Source organism: Hibiscus syriacus, unplaced genomic scaffold (genome assembly GCF_006381635.1).
Source record: "Hibiscus syriacus cultivar Baekdansim isolate YM2019G1 unplaced genomic scaffold, ASM638163v2 tig00110194_pilon, whole genome shotgun sequence".
Classification (NCBI taxonomy): domain Eukaryota; kingdom Viridiplantae; phylum Streptophyta; class Magnoliopsida; order Malvales; family Malvaceae; genus Hibiscus; species Hibiscus syriacus.
The window spans coordinates 954,790-971,845 of record NW_024062620.1 but is presented as its reverse complement, the minus strand read 5'-3'; the positions used below and the strand labels follow the sequence as shown (position 1 = coordinate 971,845).

The 17,056-nt window shown below is 31.6% G+C and overlaps 3 protein-coding genes across 3 annotated transcripts; 2 read left to right on the top strand and 1 right to left on the bottom strand.

The window, feature by feature from the left end:
* The first annotated feature begins 792 nt into the window (after positions 1-792).
* Positions 793-1,712, top strand: LOC120217995 (zinc finger protein ZAT5-like). Its single transcript, XM_039215010.1, has one exon. The coding sequence runs from the start codon at positions 793-795 to the stop codon at positions 1,621-1,623; it is 831 nt and encodes a 276-aa protein (XP_039070941.1). The 3' UTR covers positions 1,624-1,712.
* A 5,925-nt stretch (positions 1,713-7,637) lies between these two features.
* Positions 7,638-11,738, top strand: LOC120217858 (NAC domain containing protein 50-like). Its single transcript, XM_039214886.1, has 4 exons — positions 7,638-7,954; positions 8,521-8,798; positions 9,347-9,580; positions 10,955-11,738. Exons 1-4 carry the CDS (start codon positions 7,738-7,740, stop codon positions 11,594-11,596), a joined length of 1,371 nt encoding a protein of 456 aa, XP_039070817.1. The 5' UTR covers positions 7,638-7,737; the 3' UTR covers positions 11,597-11,738.
* A 1,183-nt stretch (positions 11,739-12,921) lies between these two features.
* On the bottom strand, positions 12,922-15,679 carry LOC120217861 (exosome complex component RRP42-like). Its single transcript, XM_039214888.1, has 7 exons — positions 15,378-15,679; positions 15,216-15,272; positions 14,838-14,930; positions 14,214-14,292; positions 13,983-14,107; positions 13,274-13,417; positions 12,922-13,181 (listed from the first exon to the last, which is right to left on the bottom strand). Exons 1-7 carry the CDS (start codon positions 15,501-15,503, stop codon positions 12,942-12,944), a joined length of 864 nt encoding a protein of 287 aa, XP_039070819.1. The 5' UTR covers positions 15,504-15,679; the 3' UTR covers positions 12,922-12,941.
* Between the last annotated feature and the right edge of the window lie 1,377 nt (positions 15,680-17,056).

Genomic DNA, 17,056 nt, shown 5'->3' with positions numbered 1-17,056 from the left:
ATTAATTAATATTGATTTAGGTTTAAAAGTTATTCGATACTAAATTATTAATTGGGTTTTAAATAGTTTGGGCTTAGCCCATATGTTATATATAATATATTTAATATTTAATATTTAATTTCGGTTAATTCGGCTAATTAACCGATTTCGAATTGAATTCTAAAAAAATTATTAACCGTTTCCCGACCGAACTAATTCGGTGGCCGACCGAATTAACCGAACTAATTCGATTCGGTTGGTTAATTCGGTTAAAACCAAAAAATGAACACCCCTAGTTGATTTATTTTTAAAGGCCGTTACAATGTAGGCACGTAAATTATAACATTAGAAACGTTAGACACTTAAATTGACAAAAAAAAAAAGTTAGTCACCTAAGTGAGAAAATAAGTATAGTTTGATCACTTATTTTTATATTAAGTATTTTTTTAATATGAATATATTGTTGTTGTTGATTTGCATATCGTGAAGTGCGTTGGCAAAGTGTGAGAAAGAGAGTGTGAAACGGACTTTACGTTAACAACCTCCCCAACTGTTTTACTCTCTAATTTTTTTCCCCTTTTCAGTTACAATTTTGGTCCGTTTCCCCCTTTTTCCCTTTGTCTTCTCCAATTCAACCTTATATATATAATTTTATACTTTGATTGACTATCCAATACCCCCAAAAAAAATCTTTTAAGCTTAACATCTTCTCCTTACTATTTTACTCTTCTCCTTTATATCATTTCATAAGCTATATATTCATATTAAACTCTTTGTATTTCAATTTCTTTCTTGTTGGTGCTGGGAAGGGCTATGGATGTTGCAATGAGGTCGAAAGATATCGTAAAAGGGAAGCGAACGAAGCGTTCTAGGCCTCTATCGCCGATCCCTTTCATCGTAGCATGTAACTATTCTGTTTACAATGAAGATGATCGAGGTGGGGATGAAGGGAGTCCGGATGTGGAGATGAAGAATTATGGTCAATATTTGTCACCTTCTTCGTCATCTTCATCCGAATATCAAGAAATAACCACCGAGGAAGAAGAAGATATGGCCAATTGTTTGATCCTCCTGGCGCAAGGCCGATCCAGAGAATCCGAGAAATTTACTAGTAGGAAGTTGTTGGAGAGTGGTTCAAATGGGACAGGCAAGGCCGGGTACATTGTTTACGAGTGCAAAACATGTAATAGAACATTCCCTTTGTTCCAAGCTCTTGGTGGTCATAGGGCTAGCCATAAGAAGCCCAAGGCAGGAGTGTCCATGGTTGATGACAAAAGCACAAGGCCATTCAAATCAGCATATGAAGAAGGAGGTCCTAATAATAAGGTTAAGGTTCATGAATGTTCCTTTTGTGGGGCTGAGTTTACCTCTGGACAAGCCTTGGGAGGGCATATGAGAAGGCATAGAGGGTCAATAGGTACTAGTAGTAATCTTAATGTTATTACAACTAACACCCCCTTGCCTTTGACAATGGAATCTGATAAACCTCAGAAACCAAGAAATGTTTTGTCTTTAAGCTTGGATCTCAATCTTCCCGCCCCGGAAGACGATGACCGGGAATCCGAATTCGCCTTTGGTTCCAAGCAACAACAGCAATCCGTTCTTGTCTTCCCAGCCCCCACTTTGGTGGATTGTTTTTACTAAGCAAGGTTAAAGTTTTTTTTCCTTTTTTTCAACTTATTCAAACATTTATTTATACAATTGACCCAAAGCTGAATTGTTTTTTTTTAATTATTTCTTTAAAAGATTCTTTTCACTCTTTATCCCCGATTGATCAAATGTTAATCATATGAAACTCGAATTCTTTGATGAAAAGCAATGAAAGATACCTGCATTGTTCATGTGAAGTTTCATGATAGCCATATTTTTTCTTCTGTTTTATCATTCAATCTGATTTTTGTAACTTTTTTCTCTCTTTTAATAACGGCAGTATAGTATATTAAAATCACTCATTCATCTTTAAAAAAGGATAAACTACTTATTTAATCATTCACCTATTACTTAGTTTCTATTTTAGTCACTCAACTATTATTTTTTTTTTAAATCATACCTTTACATTTTGGTTTTCCTTTGATCCTCTGCTGTTAAGAAATTAATAGTAATGTTGATTTGTTATCATAAGGTAATATCACGACAGTATTAAAAATTAATTAAAAAACGTTACGATAATATCATTGTCGATTTCTTTAACAATGAATGACCAAAACAAAACTAAAACATAATATTATTTATGATTTTAAAAAAGTAAAAATAACATAAAAAAAAATGCAAATATAGCATTCGGCTCCTACAAGAAGTTCAGTTTCTTTGTTTCTTCCACCTCTCTTAGTAGTAATCTACTATATACTTAAACGACAACGGATCACCACCAGGGAAGTCATCCACTGCTTCTAGACACAAAAATCTTACAATGCACCTCAGTTTTGGGTTAATTGATTAAATACTTGAGTAAACTACACTTTTAGTATCTAAACTATTACTTTTGTTTTGTATTAGTATTCAAACTTTATTTTTTTTTTAAATTATACCTTACATTTAATTTAGGTTTCAGTTTAGTATCCACCGTTAAAAGATTAATAGAACTATTTATGTGACATTTTTTATTTTTTTAAAAATGACGTTATATTATCTTATAGTTACACGTCGTCGTCACTGTTATGTTTTTAATAACAGGTACCAAAACGAAACCCAAACTAAATGTTAGATATGATTTTGAAACAAAATAGAATAAAAATAATAATTTAGATACTAAATATGTAGTTTATCCTAAATACTTTTGCAGTCACTATAAGTTTCATTTACCATATCAGCACACTGATTCTTAATTAATCTCAGTTAGTTGTTTAGTTTCAAAGTCAGATCTAAAGTAGATTTTATTGTGCAATTAATTTTTTTCTAACTTATATAATGTTGACATTTATTAATATGTATTTTTTTCATATAATTTCATGTGTTACGTTTATAGATGGACACGTAATTTTATATTAGGAAAAATAAATTTCTAAAATTTTAGAAGGTGACTAACTTATTAAATTCTAAGAGGCGAAAATAGATTTTCAATAGAAAATAAGAAATATATGATAATTTTAAATTTCCAACAAGACGACTACCCTCATTCGCCCCTCGATTTATCCATGATTACATTATTAACATTAAGTTCGAACCTTCAAATTAAATTAATATATATATTCATTGTTAAATCAAACACTAAGTTTTTATATAACTAAGGATAATTTTATTAAAAAATAGATTACTATGGATAATAGCAATTATCTTTCTTAAATTAATCTAATAAATAAAAAATTAAATAGGGGTCATTTTAATCGTATTAGACAGATTCATTTGAATAAAATTGTCATATTTGGTTGAACCGAGTTAGTTTTAAGCTGGTTCGCCAGTAGAGGTGCACAAAAAATATGAATATCCGATTTTACGTTAAAAATATCTGAAACCGGATCGGATATTTTAAAACCGGATAGTATAATCGGTTTGGAAAAAAATTGGACGACCGGTTTTTTTACCGGATTAAAAATCGATTTTTTTTAAAAACCGATTTTTTTTCAAACCGAAACCGGTTACACCATCCGGCCCTCCAAACCGGTTAAGATCCGAACCGTTTTTTTAAATCCGGTTTTTTTTAGCTAGATGAAAAAACCAGATTGGATTTTTATCCGATCCGGATCAGATTTAAATACAACTTTGTGTATCCCTATTCGCGAGTAATAAAATTGGATCATTGGGTCAAGTGCAAGTTATTGTTTCTTCTCATCTATAGAATTTATTGGCCTAAGAGGTCATTTTATCTTATAATTAAATCTTATAATTATTAAAATATTCATAAAATTATTATTAAATTTTAAAAAAATATTAAAAATAAGCTAACGTGACAATATCCATATCATTTATGTATTAGGACAGGTCGTATCCGAAGAAGTGAGTATTGTTGTTTTAGGTACTTAAAAAAGTAGTGAGGGTCTCAATATCGAATACTAATAAATCAAGTATTCGAAATAATCATATCAGGTTGTAGGATATAGAAGTGTTTATAATTGGATAATTGGGTATTTGAGATTTTCGGATAACAAAATGTCAGTGTATGTCTTGACCTATTTAAATTACATATCCATAAAATTTAGACATTTGTATTTTTGGATCACATATATCTGATTCATAATTATTTTGTTTTTTTTAATTATATTATTTTAAAAAATCACATAAACATATATAATTTAAAAGTTCACAATATATAAGTCACACGTACAATTTAGAAATTTAAAGATAAAATTTAACAAAATAAAAAAATACAACTCAGTTTAAAATGTTTGAAGGTTAAAAGAAATAATTTGAGAGATAATTTAGAATGTGAGGTCAAATAATTTAAGAAATTAATAATTTATAGTATTAGGGTGTAGTAAGTTAAGAAATTAGAAATTTAAAATGTTAAGTCGAAATGAATTACGAATTTGAAATGAAAAATCTATTATTCTTTCCATCTCACTAATTTTGTCTAATGTTAACCAATCACATGGGTTTAGGAGATAAATTTGATCACATGTCAAATTATATAAAATGCGAAAAAATACACTAAAAAATTATAATTTATTTATGTTATTTTTTATTGATCTAACATCACTTTTGAAGTCTTTCTTTATAGAAATGACTCTTCAAATGTAATATTTAAAACATTATTTGTTTTATCAATGATCATTTTAATTGTTACGAAATTAAATCTTACGTTTTTACATAAAATTAAATATATAATTTGACCGAATAAATTGAATATTTAAAATTTTTTAATAATAATTTAAACTTAATTTGTATATTAATACTCCATTGATTTCATTATTTTTTATCCCTTTTTGACTAAACATATAATTTTAAGAAATAAGTTTGACCACATATTAAGTTATACAAAATTATACAAAATAAGGAAAATGATAAAATTATCCCAAAAATAATTGATAGATTCGAGAGATTTATTTTAATAATTGTAAAAGAATGTGACAAATATGGATAAAAAAATAACTTTTCTAATATGACGTTTTGAATGAGATAATTTTAAAATATAAAATTTAATAGAATGAAAGAAGTACTATTTAATAAATGATATATTCAATATATAATTTTATTTTTCTAAAAATATATTCAAATCTTTTCAATTGAATGATGGGTGAATTGAAAGTTTTTTAACATCTCTAACTTATCCTAAATTATCAATAATTTTATTATATGACAGTCTAATTTAAAATTAATTTATGATAAATTTTAACTTAAAATATTGTTTTGTTTAACCTAAATTGTTGTATAATTGTTTATAGTTTCAATTAAAACTAATAATGTTGCGTTGCTGTAGGTTTTAACCTAAAATATTAATTGACTAGTAGAAAAAGTTACACAATTGATTATAACGGTAATTCTAACTGAGAATATCTTAATCATAATTTTTTAGATTACAACCGGAATAGTTGTACAATTTACATAATTAAACTAGCTAAATTCAATTCAACGGATGAAGAAAATCCTGCAAGCTTAGACGATATAAAAAGTAAGGAAGATAGAATGTGGGTAGCGAAAAACAAATCCAATAGTTAGGTTACTATTCAACTTCTTATTCAAGTGAATCTATCATGAGCAAGCCTGTTCTGGGATCTTTCCCGTAGCCTTCTTTCTTAATTCTTTATCATCTGGTCTTTCATTTTGTTTGCGAAAAAGATCATTACTAAGTAATAATTTATTATCAGTAATAGTATATTTTTTGTTAAAATTGTGGGAGTGTCATTACCTCCAAATTCTAAGACAATGAATAATTCCCACCACTTTAGACACAAATACCCCTAAAATAATAAATTATTTTCATATTTGTCACTCAATTTTTATTCTTCATGCTTTACTCAAAATTATAAACTTAATAATAATATATAAAGAGTTTAATTTAATAAAATATTAATAAAATTGAGTAGTTAAAATTATTTATATTTTTAATATTTAGTATATTAATATTTTATAATTTTATGAGGTGAAAATGTTATTATTGTAAAAAATGTATTTATTTAAAACAATATCTAATTTTAAGTTATTAAAAAATATATCTTATACATTGAAAAATTATATATCTATTCACTTGAGACCACAATATTATTTTTCATATTATACTATATTTTATATAAATAAATATTGTATTTATAAAAATTATTTAAAAATATAAGTTTGATATACTAATTATATTAATTATATGTTAAATGTATTTTTCTTTAAACTTAGAGAGTTTAACAATTAATAATTTTATAAATTTTCATTCAAATATTTAGAATTTAAAATCAAAGTTTAACTTAGGGACGACAAACGGGTACAATTTCGTGGATTTCGCACCGCATCCGCTCCAATTGGAGCGGGGATGGGTATAATTTTAGCGGATAGTAGGCGGGTGTGGATTTATAAAGTGGTACCCGTCGTGGGTGGTGGGCGGGTAATGGGTTTGAGACATTACCAGCCTCGCATCCGCCCGCCCAGCTAAATATCTATTAAATTTTGGACCATTATGAATTTAGGTGTAATTTTAGAGACTAATTTATAAATTTTAATATTGTATAATATATAACATATAATTTAACCAAATATTAAGGATATTTAGTCTTTAATCTGGTATTTAATTAGGGAAATATTCGGCTCTTTGATTAAACCCATAATCCCACTAACCACGTCACTTTCCATGTTCTTTAGCCCATACTGCTCATCCAAACACAAATTAGCCGTACTATATGCATTAACATCAAAAGCAGCAGTTTCCATGTTCTTTAGCCCCTCAAAACCCATATTAGGTGCACTATGAGCATTAACATCAAAAGCAACTCAACAATCCAGATCTGTAACTACATGCTCCCTACAATCTGTCTCTATAACATTCGTAGAGCCACTCCTCTAACAAATTGAAGCATGCGTTGCTACCCCATCACGAACTATCTGGGAACCAACTCCAACATCCCATTAGTTTGCTGTCAGGCGGGTCTACATGAGTATGTCGCTAATGGGTAGTGGGTGTGGGGATGGATTTGAAAATGTACCCGCGTGGGCGGGTGTGGATTTAAAAATTTGTACCCATCATGGGTGGTGGGCGGGTGGTAGAATGAAAAATATTAGGTGGGTATGGGGATGGGGGAGGGGGTATCTGCACCCGACCCGCCCGTTTGCCATCCCTAGTTTAACTCGTTAAAAAGAACATATATCACAAGTGTAATTTGGTAAAATATACATCTAAGTAATTTTATAATCCTCCAATTAAACACTATAATCTTGCATTCCTATTAAAAAAATCAAACAATGTAATACGACATTATCTGTATAATGTTACATTATAGTTTTCTTATTCTCAAATATTCAGTTTTAACTTAAAATATTATCTAAAATGTTCTAAAAAATTATACACATAATGAAATTTTCGATTAAAATCAATTTTTATTTTTTTAACTTCATATTAATCGGATGTATTTTAAACTTATCTCAAATATTCTTTACATAAATTAAGGAATGAAGTTAATCTAATAAAAAATTAAATTCAGCAGTAAATAATAATAATAATTCCATTTTACTCTGCTCCGCTAAACCCCAAAAGTGTGTTTTTTTGAAAATTTCTTGCAATCGAAGGTACCTTTTTTCTTCATCATCAATCAAAAAGTTTTTGTTCATGTCATTTCCCCTTTGAACTCTTCCCTCTCCACCCGGAAAATCATCTATTTCCATTTTCCCCAAAAAGTTACCGCCATGCGTGGTGAAAAATCTTTAGCTATAGTTGCATCACCATCTGCGGCGGCGGAGACGAGAGGTTCAGTGACGGCGTTAGCACCTGGGTTTCGATTCCACCCAACAGATGAGGAATTGGTTAGCTATTACTTGATAAGAAAAGTTTCAAACAAGCCTGTCAGATTTAACGCTATTGCTGAAGTTGATATTTACAAGCATGAGCCTTGGGACCTTCCAGGTTGATTATTTGGGTTTTTATTTATTTATTTTAATTTATTCTTTTTTTTGTTTATTAAAATAGTTTGCTGAAATGTTCTGAAATTTTAGAGGTTTTTATTTTAAAAGCTGTACTTTGGTAAAGCTGTGTTTTAAAAGGTTTTTTTTCCTGGGAAGGTTTCTTAGTCGAAAATTTGAGAATATTGTGAAATATTTTGTTCTTATTTGCATGTTTGAACATTTCTCTATTGGGTCATTCCAGTATCGTTCACAATTGATTTTTCTTAGAAGATTTTGAAATATTATTTGTTCAAGTTATTAAGAACTTATGACAATAACAAATGCAGTGTCTTTACAAGCGAAATGCAGTATCCTTTGTTATCAGTTCTTTCGTCTGAGAAATGGTATTCATGGATATTAAGTTTTCTTTGTGGATTTCTGTTTCCTTTTATTTGTTTTTCTCCTCCCTTTTTTATTGTGGTAAGTGCTTGGATATCTGCCTTATACTGTGCTGCTGCTGTATACTGGTGGATTTTAGTTCATTTTAAGCTATGGTGCTAAAGTTTCTTCTTGGTGGGTTTTTTTTAGACAAGTCAAGGTTGAAAACCAGAGACCAGGAATGGTATTTTTTCAGTTTGTTGGACAAGAAGTATGGGAATGGAGGAAGAATGAATAGGGCAACAAACCAAGGGTATTGGAAAGCCACAGGGAAGGACCGAGAAGTCCGCCACAATGCACAGCTTATTGGGATGAAAAAGACACTAGTATTTCATAATGGGAGAGCTCCGGATGGGTTGCGGACCAATTGGGTTATGCACGAGTATCGGCTTGTTGAAGAAGAATTGGATAGAATTGGGGCATTGCAGGTCTGAGACCTTTTAATTTGATCTTGTTGGTGGTAATCTGTTATGCATGTCTGCAAGTATTGATGTTATGGTTTATATTTATATTTATGTTAAAGAAATTATACATGAAATGCTTAAGTACATTATGCCTTCTGTGATGGATTGTGCTGCATTGATCAGATTATAATGAACAACTGACATACCGGGAACACATTATTCTGTATGGAGAACATATGACATTTGAAGTAAGATGAGGTGAACTGTTTGTATTTTGGCTGCTTTGGTTTCATCACAATGTGGTTGCTGAGAAAATTTAGAAAATGAATGATAAATGTGATTCCAGTTGTCATTCAATGTGATGTTTTACATGATACAGTAAACAAGCATGTGCACCTTGCTTGATGTTGGTAGTTCAGCTTATTCTGTAGAGCGGTTGGTAATTTGAAACTTCAACTTTAGAAGTCCAAGAATTTTCTCTAAACCGAACTTTACTATTGTACAATCTTGGAAAGTAATCTTATAAGAATTATTTCTTTTCCTTTCTATTTTTTCTCCTTTTGGTGTTGAAGGGGTATGTGCTATGTAGAGTATTTCATAAGAATAATATCGGACCACCCAATGGAAACCGATATGCCCCTTTCATTGAGGCAGAATGGGATGATGGTTCAGAAGCGTTGGTTCCAGGAGTAGATGTTGGGGATGATGATGTAGGTGGAAATAATTTGCTAGATGGGAAGGAAGTCGCAGCAGCTAAGAATGCAGTGATTGCAAGCAATGGTGTTCAAAGGATTAGTTTTGAGCAGGTTTGTCTTTATTTTTTTTATTGCTACTGCATCTTTTTTTTATCGAACTTTATTGTATGTGCTCATATTTTTCAGGGTTGAAAGTTTCTGTATTTTTTCACTTAGATGACTTCACATTAATGTTTAAAGCATCGTATGATACTTTCACCAACTGATTTTGTGTGCTGACAGAATTTAATAATATTTTGCTTATTTGACCTTTTCGTTAAATGAAAGATTCCGTGCCTAAGAACCTCTCATTTATTCCTTTGTCTCGATTTTTTTTTCTACAATGGCAACAAAAATTCAGGCATAGCCTGCTAAGCTCTCACCTAGAAGGATACTTTTATAATAGTAACTTTAGTAAAAAAACACTAAAATTCAATAGACGTGGGATAACAGCAGTTAACATCTTTATATTGTCGGATTTGTTAGCTTCACTGACAAGTTCATGGAGCATAAAGTTGTCAAAACTTTACATCCTCTGGCAGCTAATACAATTTCCATTTGTTTCAAGAGTAATACGTTTTCGGATTTAGCTCTTCCATGATGTGAGATAAATTTGGAACAGACAATCATTTGCACCCTGCTGTTAGACTTGATACCAAACTGTATCATGAGCATTTGACTTTCAAACTCAAGATCTCACTATTGTTTAACTTACTTGGGAAATGGAGTCCACTTAGGCCAGCTCTGCCAAACTATTTACGTCAAGGATGTTTAGGCTTTTTACTTTATTTTTAAGCTAATTGAATTGCGACTATTTTGGATAAATTTACAACCAGTCTACAGACTAAAACCGCTTAAGTAGTTTGGTCCCAAATAGCTAGTAAATTTTAATCTGTCATGTGTGGTAATCTTGGAATGGTTTTACACTTTAGAAAGAGTCATGTGCATGCCATCACGCTGCTGCCTTTTTTTCTGTGTGTTCACTCGAATAAGACAGAGTGATAGACTCTGTAGATTAGACGTACTGAAGTTCTCTTTGTTGACAATAAATTATGTGATTGGGGTCGTTTAAACCGAACTGCTTTTGTTCTGTATCTCTTCATGTGGTGTGTACCATGTTTTCTTGTCATTTTCCTTTTATGCTTGAAACTGTAAATGTTGTTTGCTTGTGATTCTGCTATGAATATGATTATCGTCTTTATATTTTTGTTTCTCCTAGTGGTGAAGATGTATTCAAGGTTTTTTATGCATTAAGATGTAGTTTTATTTGCAATCAAATGTTAAGTTCAAACAATAATAATTCGAATGTTGCAAATAGTTAAGACACTATTCGTTTTTTAGTTCTCTCTACCTAAGGCTTCTTTCATCTATATGTTGAATGATAACAACGGATATATTAAAATCAATTTTCAAAATGCATTTCTGAAACTTATTTTGCACTTCCAGGAGATTCAAAATGCTGATGAGGATGTTCCAGCTGATGATGCAGTTCCGAGAAAGTCACCGAATGAGAGAACAGATGACCGTCCTTCACTACCTGCATGTAAGATGGAGAGACCAGATAAAGGCCCTTCTTTATGTTTGGTTAATAGAGAAGAACCCTTTCCACTAATCCATTACAAGAGAAGACGCCAGAATGATTCAGGACCCAACCATGCAAATGTTTCCGAGAACTCAACTAGAGCAACTCAGGATCATTGTTCATCTACAACAACAGCAGTGACAACCACAATGTCACCGTCATTGGATACAACAACAGCTGTCTCCGCACTCTTAGAATTTTCTCTAATGGAATCTAGAGAAACCAGAGAGAAGAAGCCTCGCATTCCAAAGCCACTACACAAAACTGCTAATCTGGATTCAATGGTGCCGCCTGGCTGCATGAAACTTATCAAAGAATTGCAGGATGAGGTCCGCAAGATTTCTGCCGATAAGGAGACGTTGAAGCTCGAAATGATGAGTGCTCAAGTGGTTAACATTCTCCAGTCGAGATTAGATTTGGTTATCGAGGAGAACGAGGAGCTAAAGGGGAGAAACCGTGGAGCCAGGAATGGTAAAGTAGGCTCATGTAGCCATCCCTATCCCTAAGAGGTAACATCTGGTTTGAATCCCAGCATCTGCAATAATTTCTTCTATCTGTTACTTGCAGCCTTACTTTTGTAAAAATGTAAACAAAGAAGAGCGTAAGTACTGTTTTTTAGTTTTCTAGGTGGACATTATATTAGCATTTGGTTGTTGAAGAATGTTGTAGCGTTGCCGCTTATTTATGCCTACTTCATCATACTTCAAAATTTTTACTTAAAAATGTATGTTTTACTAAAAGTAGGTGTCTAATTTTTTTTTACTTAAAATAGGTGCTTAATGTTTTGAACGTTATATTTTTTAAGTTCTACACTGTAACAACAATTAAGAAAACCGTTAATTGATGCATATCATATATATATATTTTTTAATTTTCTATTTTAAAAAAATACAAATATTTTTAAAAAAAATCCCATCGTCCCCTTCCCCTACAAATTCTCTCTCCCTACCACGCTCCCCACCCACCCGGTCCCCTATCTCCCATTAATTTCAGAAAAGGTGGAATGATTAAGATTAAATCCCAACTAAATTTCCGCTCATTAAATTTAAGAGAAGGGATTTATGAATTTAGGAATTTGGGATGATAGAAAATGTAATAATCGATTAGAGGGATTTATGTATTTAGGTATTTGGGATAATAGAAAATGTAATAATCGATTAGTGGGTGAACGACGACAAAAATGATAGAGATAAACGACAAGGGTTGGTAATGAGAATTAGAATAAAAGATTATAAGATTTTGTATTTCTATAATTAAAAAAAAAATTGAATTTTTAATATTAATAATATTCTTAACATTTTTTAAAAAAATAAAATTTTCAAATAAAAAAAAAACGTAACAAGTTATTTAACATATATTTTAACAATTGTTACGACTTAAATACCTAAAAGTACAATGAAAAATATGTTTGATACATACTTTGAGCGAAAATTTCTTTAAACACATAAATTAACAAAGAGTAAAGCTTAGACACTTATTTTTACATTAAGTCTAAAAATAACAATTCATAATTTATTTTAATATTTATATATCATGTGAATTCCATCCTTATTTAAAAAAAATTGAAAACTATAAAATTTATTTTAAAAAACCATAAAAATTCATGAAAAATCTACTAAAATACTAAAAAAATCGTTGCCGTTCATTCTAACACAGCACTCCACCAACAAACCATCCATATTCCACAACAGATTACCAGAAACTCAATTGCCAATAAAATTAAAATCCTAAATAATTAGTAATTTTAATTTAATTGAGTCTGTTTTTAACCCATAAAAATTTTAGCAATATTCAACAACAGATTCCAAAATCATATTTCGAACAAGTCCTATATAAAGGTCAAAAACAAAGTCATGATTCCTCTTCACTAGCCTCAGCAGCAGCAATCTCTGAATCCAATTTGTTTATTAGCTGCTCACTTACATGTTTTGCTACTGATATCATGTCAAGAATAATACTCGGGTCTAGGCCAGCACCTCCCCGTTTCGTGAGGCCGCAGATGTGCCCTTTCCGGTTGACGGAAATCGAGACAGCTGAGCTCATTTGTGATTCCTCTTCTGATGTAGCATCGACGATATAGTGCCTCCCCACCTAATTAAAAAGGTGCAAACAAGAAGATAAAGATAAGATAGCAAAATTCTTTTCGACTATTGACAAAATATTATAACGGGGAACTGCTTTACCTTTGTTACTGTAACTATGACAGGGATCCCGGATGTGTCAAACTGCAGAAACTCTTCATCACTTATGTTGACTTCAGGTTGGTCATCACCTCTTGTCTCGGCTTCAACATCGACCTTAGGGATGCCGGTATTGCTTAAAGCAGCCTTTACAAACAACAGTCAGTGTCGTTAATTTCATGTTTTGAGAACCAGTACAATCAATTCACAATGACTTAAACATCAGAGAAAACTGTTGAAAAGTCATTTAAAAAAGGCGAAATAAAAAGGAGGTTGACAGAAATGAACTTTGATCAGTTTAGGGTAAAAAGGCTATTTTACTTCAACCGATGACTTAAATACGAAGCACCGATGGAAACACAAGACTTGAGTACATGGATAACGGATATTTACATGAAACTGTCAATTGATGCAAAACAAATGGCCACCTCAAGATGCCACATACCAGGAAATACTAGATAAATGCAATTAAAAGCTAAATAAAAAAAGAATAGGGTAACACAAGATAGTCATTAGGACTTGATTATCAGGCAGGTTTTCGACGTGTTTGACAGCATAACTCAAGGCAGACTCAAATTGAGAACAAATGTTTCAGAACACATTTCCTCTAATAACATGTGAAATTTCTTTTCAATACTTGGAAGTTAATTTGAAATCTAAACCCGAGTCACACCAAACCAAGAGAGAAGAAAATACGAGTTCAAGTAAGTACCTTAATGGCAGCGGCAAGGGCATCGAGCAAATTCCCATCTGAACTAATAACAAGACCATCAATATAGAGATCCCAGCACACTTTTCCTTCCACAACCAGCAGAGATGTAGGATCAATTCCAGCTCCTGAAATATATGGATCAAAATACTTACATTCTCAAACTGAAGAAAAGTATCAAAATATAAAATAACAAGGAGTTACAGGAGATTAACCATATCTAAAAAGGTCTACCTGCTCCACTTTTGCCACCCAAGAGGCAACGTTGCAGAGCAACTGAGAGCTCTGTTGACAACTCCTCACCTCCTCTACCCTGTACAAAATGAAATACAAAAATTTAACACATAAAACAAAGTGAATACTGGATTATGAATACCATAATGGAGGATTAAAGACGTACAAACATTACTATGTCGTGATTACATAATAACATGTATAAAAAGAAAAAGGAAAAACATAAAGACTAGAACAGTGTTAGTCCTTCCACATTACAGATACACATTTTCTTAAAAGAATATTAGTCCAACACATGGATGTTTCAGGAGATAATAGCATTTAATATACAACCACTCCAAAAGGGCTGCAACTAGCCATTTAAAACTCCTCATAAAGATCATGTTCTCCAAGGAAGATAATTCGATAATTGCATACATGGATGTTTAAGCATTCATATCATGATACTAGAAAAATTATTCACTGTTCCAACACACCCCCATTATTACTTTCTATTTAAGAAAAATTGCAATGCTACCTTAACTAATATTCTTTTAAAAATAAACAAAGAAATAGGACATAATACGAAATTCATGTCAATTCAATCAACAAAAGGATAGACTTGACTGCTAAAGAAAAAACCACCTCAAACATTGGTGCCGCAGTTGGACTACAATCAACGTATATAGCAATCTTTCCTTTGTCAGGTTGCAATGCACTTGGTTTTCCAAGTTCAGCCTGCAAAAAAAAAGGTTGTTAGGAATAGGCTCTGTATTATTGTTCTGTTAATAAAATCATGGGCACTCTTTTCCTCCTTCCAATGTCCTTCACGTTACTGCTGTAACATGTAGGTTATGAAGGGGGGGTTTTAAAGAGGCCTGCTAATATTTCTATAAAAAAAGCCTGAAAAAAATAAATAAATTAGTACAACCGTATTAATATACATCTAAGACAAGAAGGAAACAATAAAAATTACAAAGCAAAAAAAAAAAACTATAAACTTTGTCATCTAAAGAGAAATACCTTGACACTGACAATAACATCAGTTGCACCAAGCCTAACTCTTGCTGAACCATGTGCCTGTCACCATACCCTTCAATGAGAATTCATATTAAAAAAGAAAAAAAAAAACTAAAGAGAAATGTTGTTGTTGGGGTTGAAAGTAATTAGGAGAAGGTTCCACACCTGAGGAATAACTCCAGTTTCAACATATACGGGTCGGTAAGTTAACCTTTTTCGACCATCTGAACGAAGGTCTTGAGCAATTCCACCTTGTATGAAATGCTTTTCTCCAACAGAAAGACCCACCATTGATGTAAATCCACAGAAAAGCTAATAAAAAATACCTTGAACTCACTGGGTTTCACTTGCACGGCGAAGAATTCGATAGAAATTGGACTCCCTTCTATTTGAGAAACAAAATGTAAAAATAATTTTCCAAAAGGGCGGTAGGGTTTAAGAGGACACAAAAAATTAAAGCCAAATCAAAGGAGGTGCTGAACTTAGGGTTAGGTCATTAAAAGTCAAATTTTAAAAAAAAATCCCAAAATTTTGTGTCGTATATTCACGAGATTTTCCCGTAGTAGAAAGAAGGCTGATTTGAAATTATTTAAAATGAATAAATTAATATATATATTAAAAACATTAAATTGATCTTCATTGAAAATTTTATTTATTTTACCTTAATTGTCAGCGAATTTTTTTTATAAAAAGATAAAACATTTTTAAATTTTTTAATATTTATATTTTTTTCGATTTAACATTTACTCGTTAAAAATACTATATGACAATATTTTATGATTTTTTATAATTGAGGAATAAATCAATTAAAATTTCATAGGATTAAAAAAGTTATTTTACTATTTATATAATGATAAAATATCGGAATTAGCTTTCAATGTTTGATTGAATACTCATTGAAGTATTGCTAGTTGATAGAACTAGGGGGTGTAAACGAGCCGAGTCGAGTTCGAGTATTGCTGAGCTCGACTCGAAAACTCTGAAATAGAGTTCGAATCGACTCGAAAACTCGCGAGCTTAAAACTTTCAAGTTCGACTCGAACTCGAAATCCTGAACTGAAGCTCGTGATAAGCTTGAAAAGGCTCGAAATGAAAAAAAATTTTCTTAAACTTAACTCGATTGAAGCTTCAAACTCAAACTCGAACATGAACCTTAAATAGATAAAAATCTTACTTAATTTTAAAAATAAATCAATACATAAATTTTAATATTGTTAATAATTTATTTTCTAAAAAAAATAAAATCTTAATATATTATATTTTCGAGCTGCTCACGAGCTTTTCGAGTCGAATATCGAGTAGCTCGTTTCGGCTCGTTAAGAACTCGAGTCGAGCTCGAGCTCGAGTCGAATCCATTCGATCCGAGTATTTATCGAGCCTTAATCGAGTCGATCTCGAATAACTCGCGATCTGTCTCGTCTCACTTACAGCCCTAGAAGGAACAGAGACATCTATATTCTAGACACGTGACGAAGGATTTTGATTTTTTTTTATAAATTTGTCTAAATCTAAAATTCTCGATAGTTACACATATTATTAAAACGGAGACATCATAACTCTCTTTTGATTGATTATAGAGAGAAAGCATAGAAGTCATTTAGTTAGACAGGAGTGAAGGTATCGTAATACTCTTCGCTAGAGATGAGACAACTCGACATGTTTAGAGGAGTCCAGCGGACGAGAGGATGCATCTTCGTCTTGTAGAAGCAATGGGGGAATTACCCTCGTTGGGGCAAAGACATCCAGATGCTCTTTAAAACAAAATGGAGGAACTTCGATTACTGGAGTGGAGGTAACTCGACCCATTGAATGGATTCCATAAGCTGTAAATTGGGGTAGAGATA

What these genes read in the sequence shown, in the direction of transcription:
- LOC120217995 (XM_039215010.1), top strand. Translation starts at nt 793, where the DNA reads ATGGATGTTGCAATGAGGTCGAAAGATATCGTAAAAGGGAAGCGAACG.
- LOC120217858 (XM_039214886.1), top strand. Translation starts at nt 7,738, where the DNA reads ATGCGTGGTGAAAAATCTTTAGCTATAGTTGCATCACCATCTGCGGCG. An exon ending in TGAGCCTTGGGACCTTCCAG is followed by an intron (nt 7,955 to 8,520) that starts GTTGATTATTTG and finishes GGTTTTTTTTAG; the next exon opens with ACAAGTCAAGGTTGAAAACC. An exon ending in AAAGGATTAGTTTTGAGCAG is followed by an intron (nt 9,581 to 10,954) that starts GTTTGTCTTTAT and finishes TTGCACTTCCAG; the next exon opens with GAGATTCAAAATGCTGATGA.
- LOC120217861 (XM_039214888.1), bottom strand. Translation starts at nt 15,503, where the DNA reads ATGGTGGGTCTTTCTGTTGGAGAAAAGCATTTCATACAAGGTGGAATT. An exon ending in ATGTTATTGTCAGTGTCAAG is followed by an intron (nt 14,931 to 15,215) that starts GTATTTCTCTTT and finishes TTTTTTTTGCAG; the next exon opens with GCTGAACTTGGAAAACCAAG. An exon ending in GGGTGGCAAAAGTGGAGCAG is followed by an intron (nt 14,108 to 14,213) that starts GTAGACCTTTTT and finishes CATATATTTCAG; the next exon opens with GAGCTGGAATTGATCCTACA.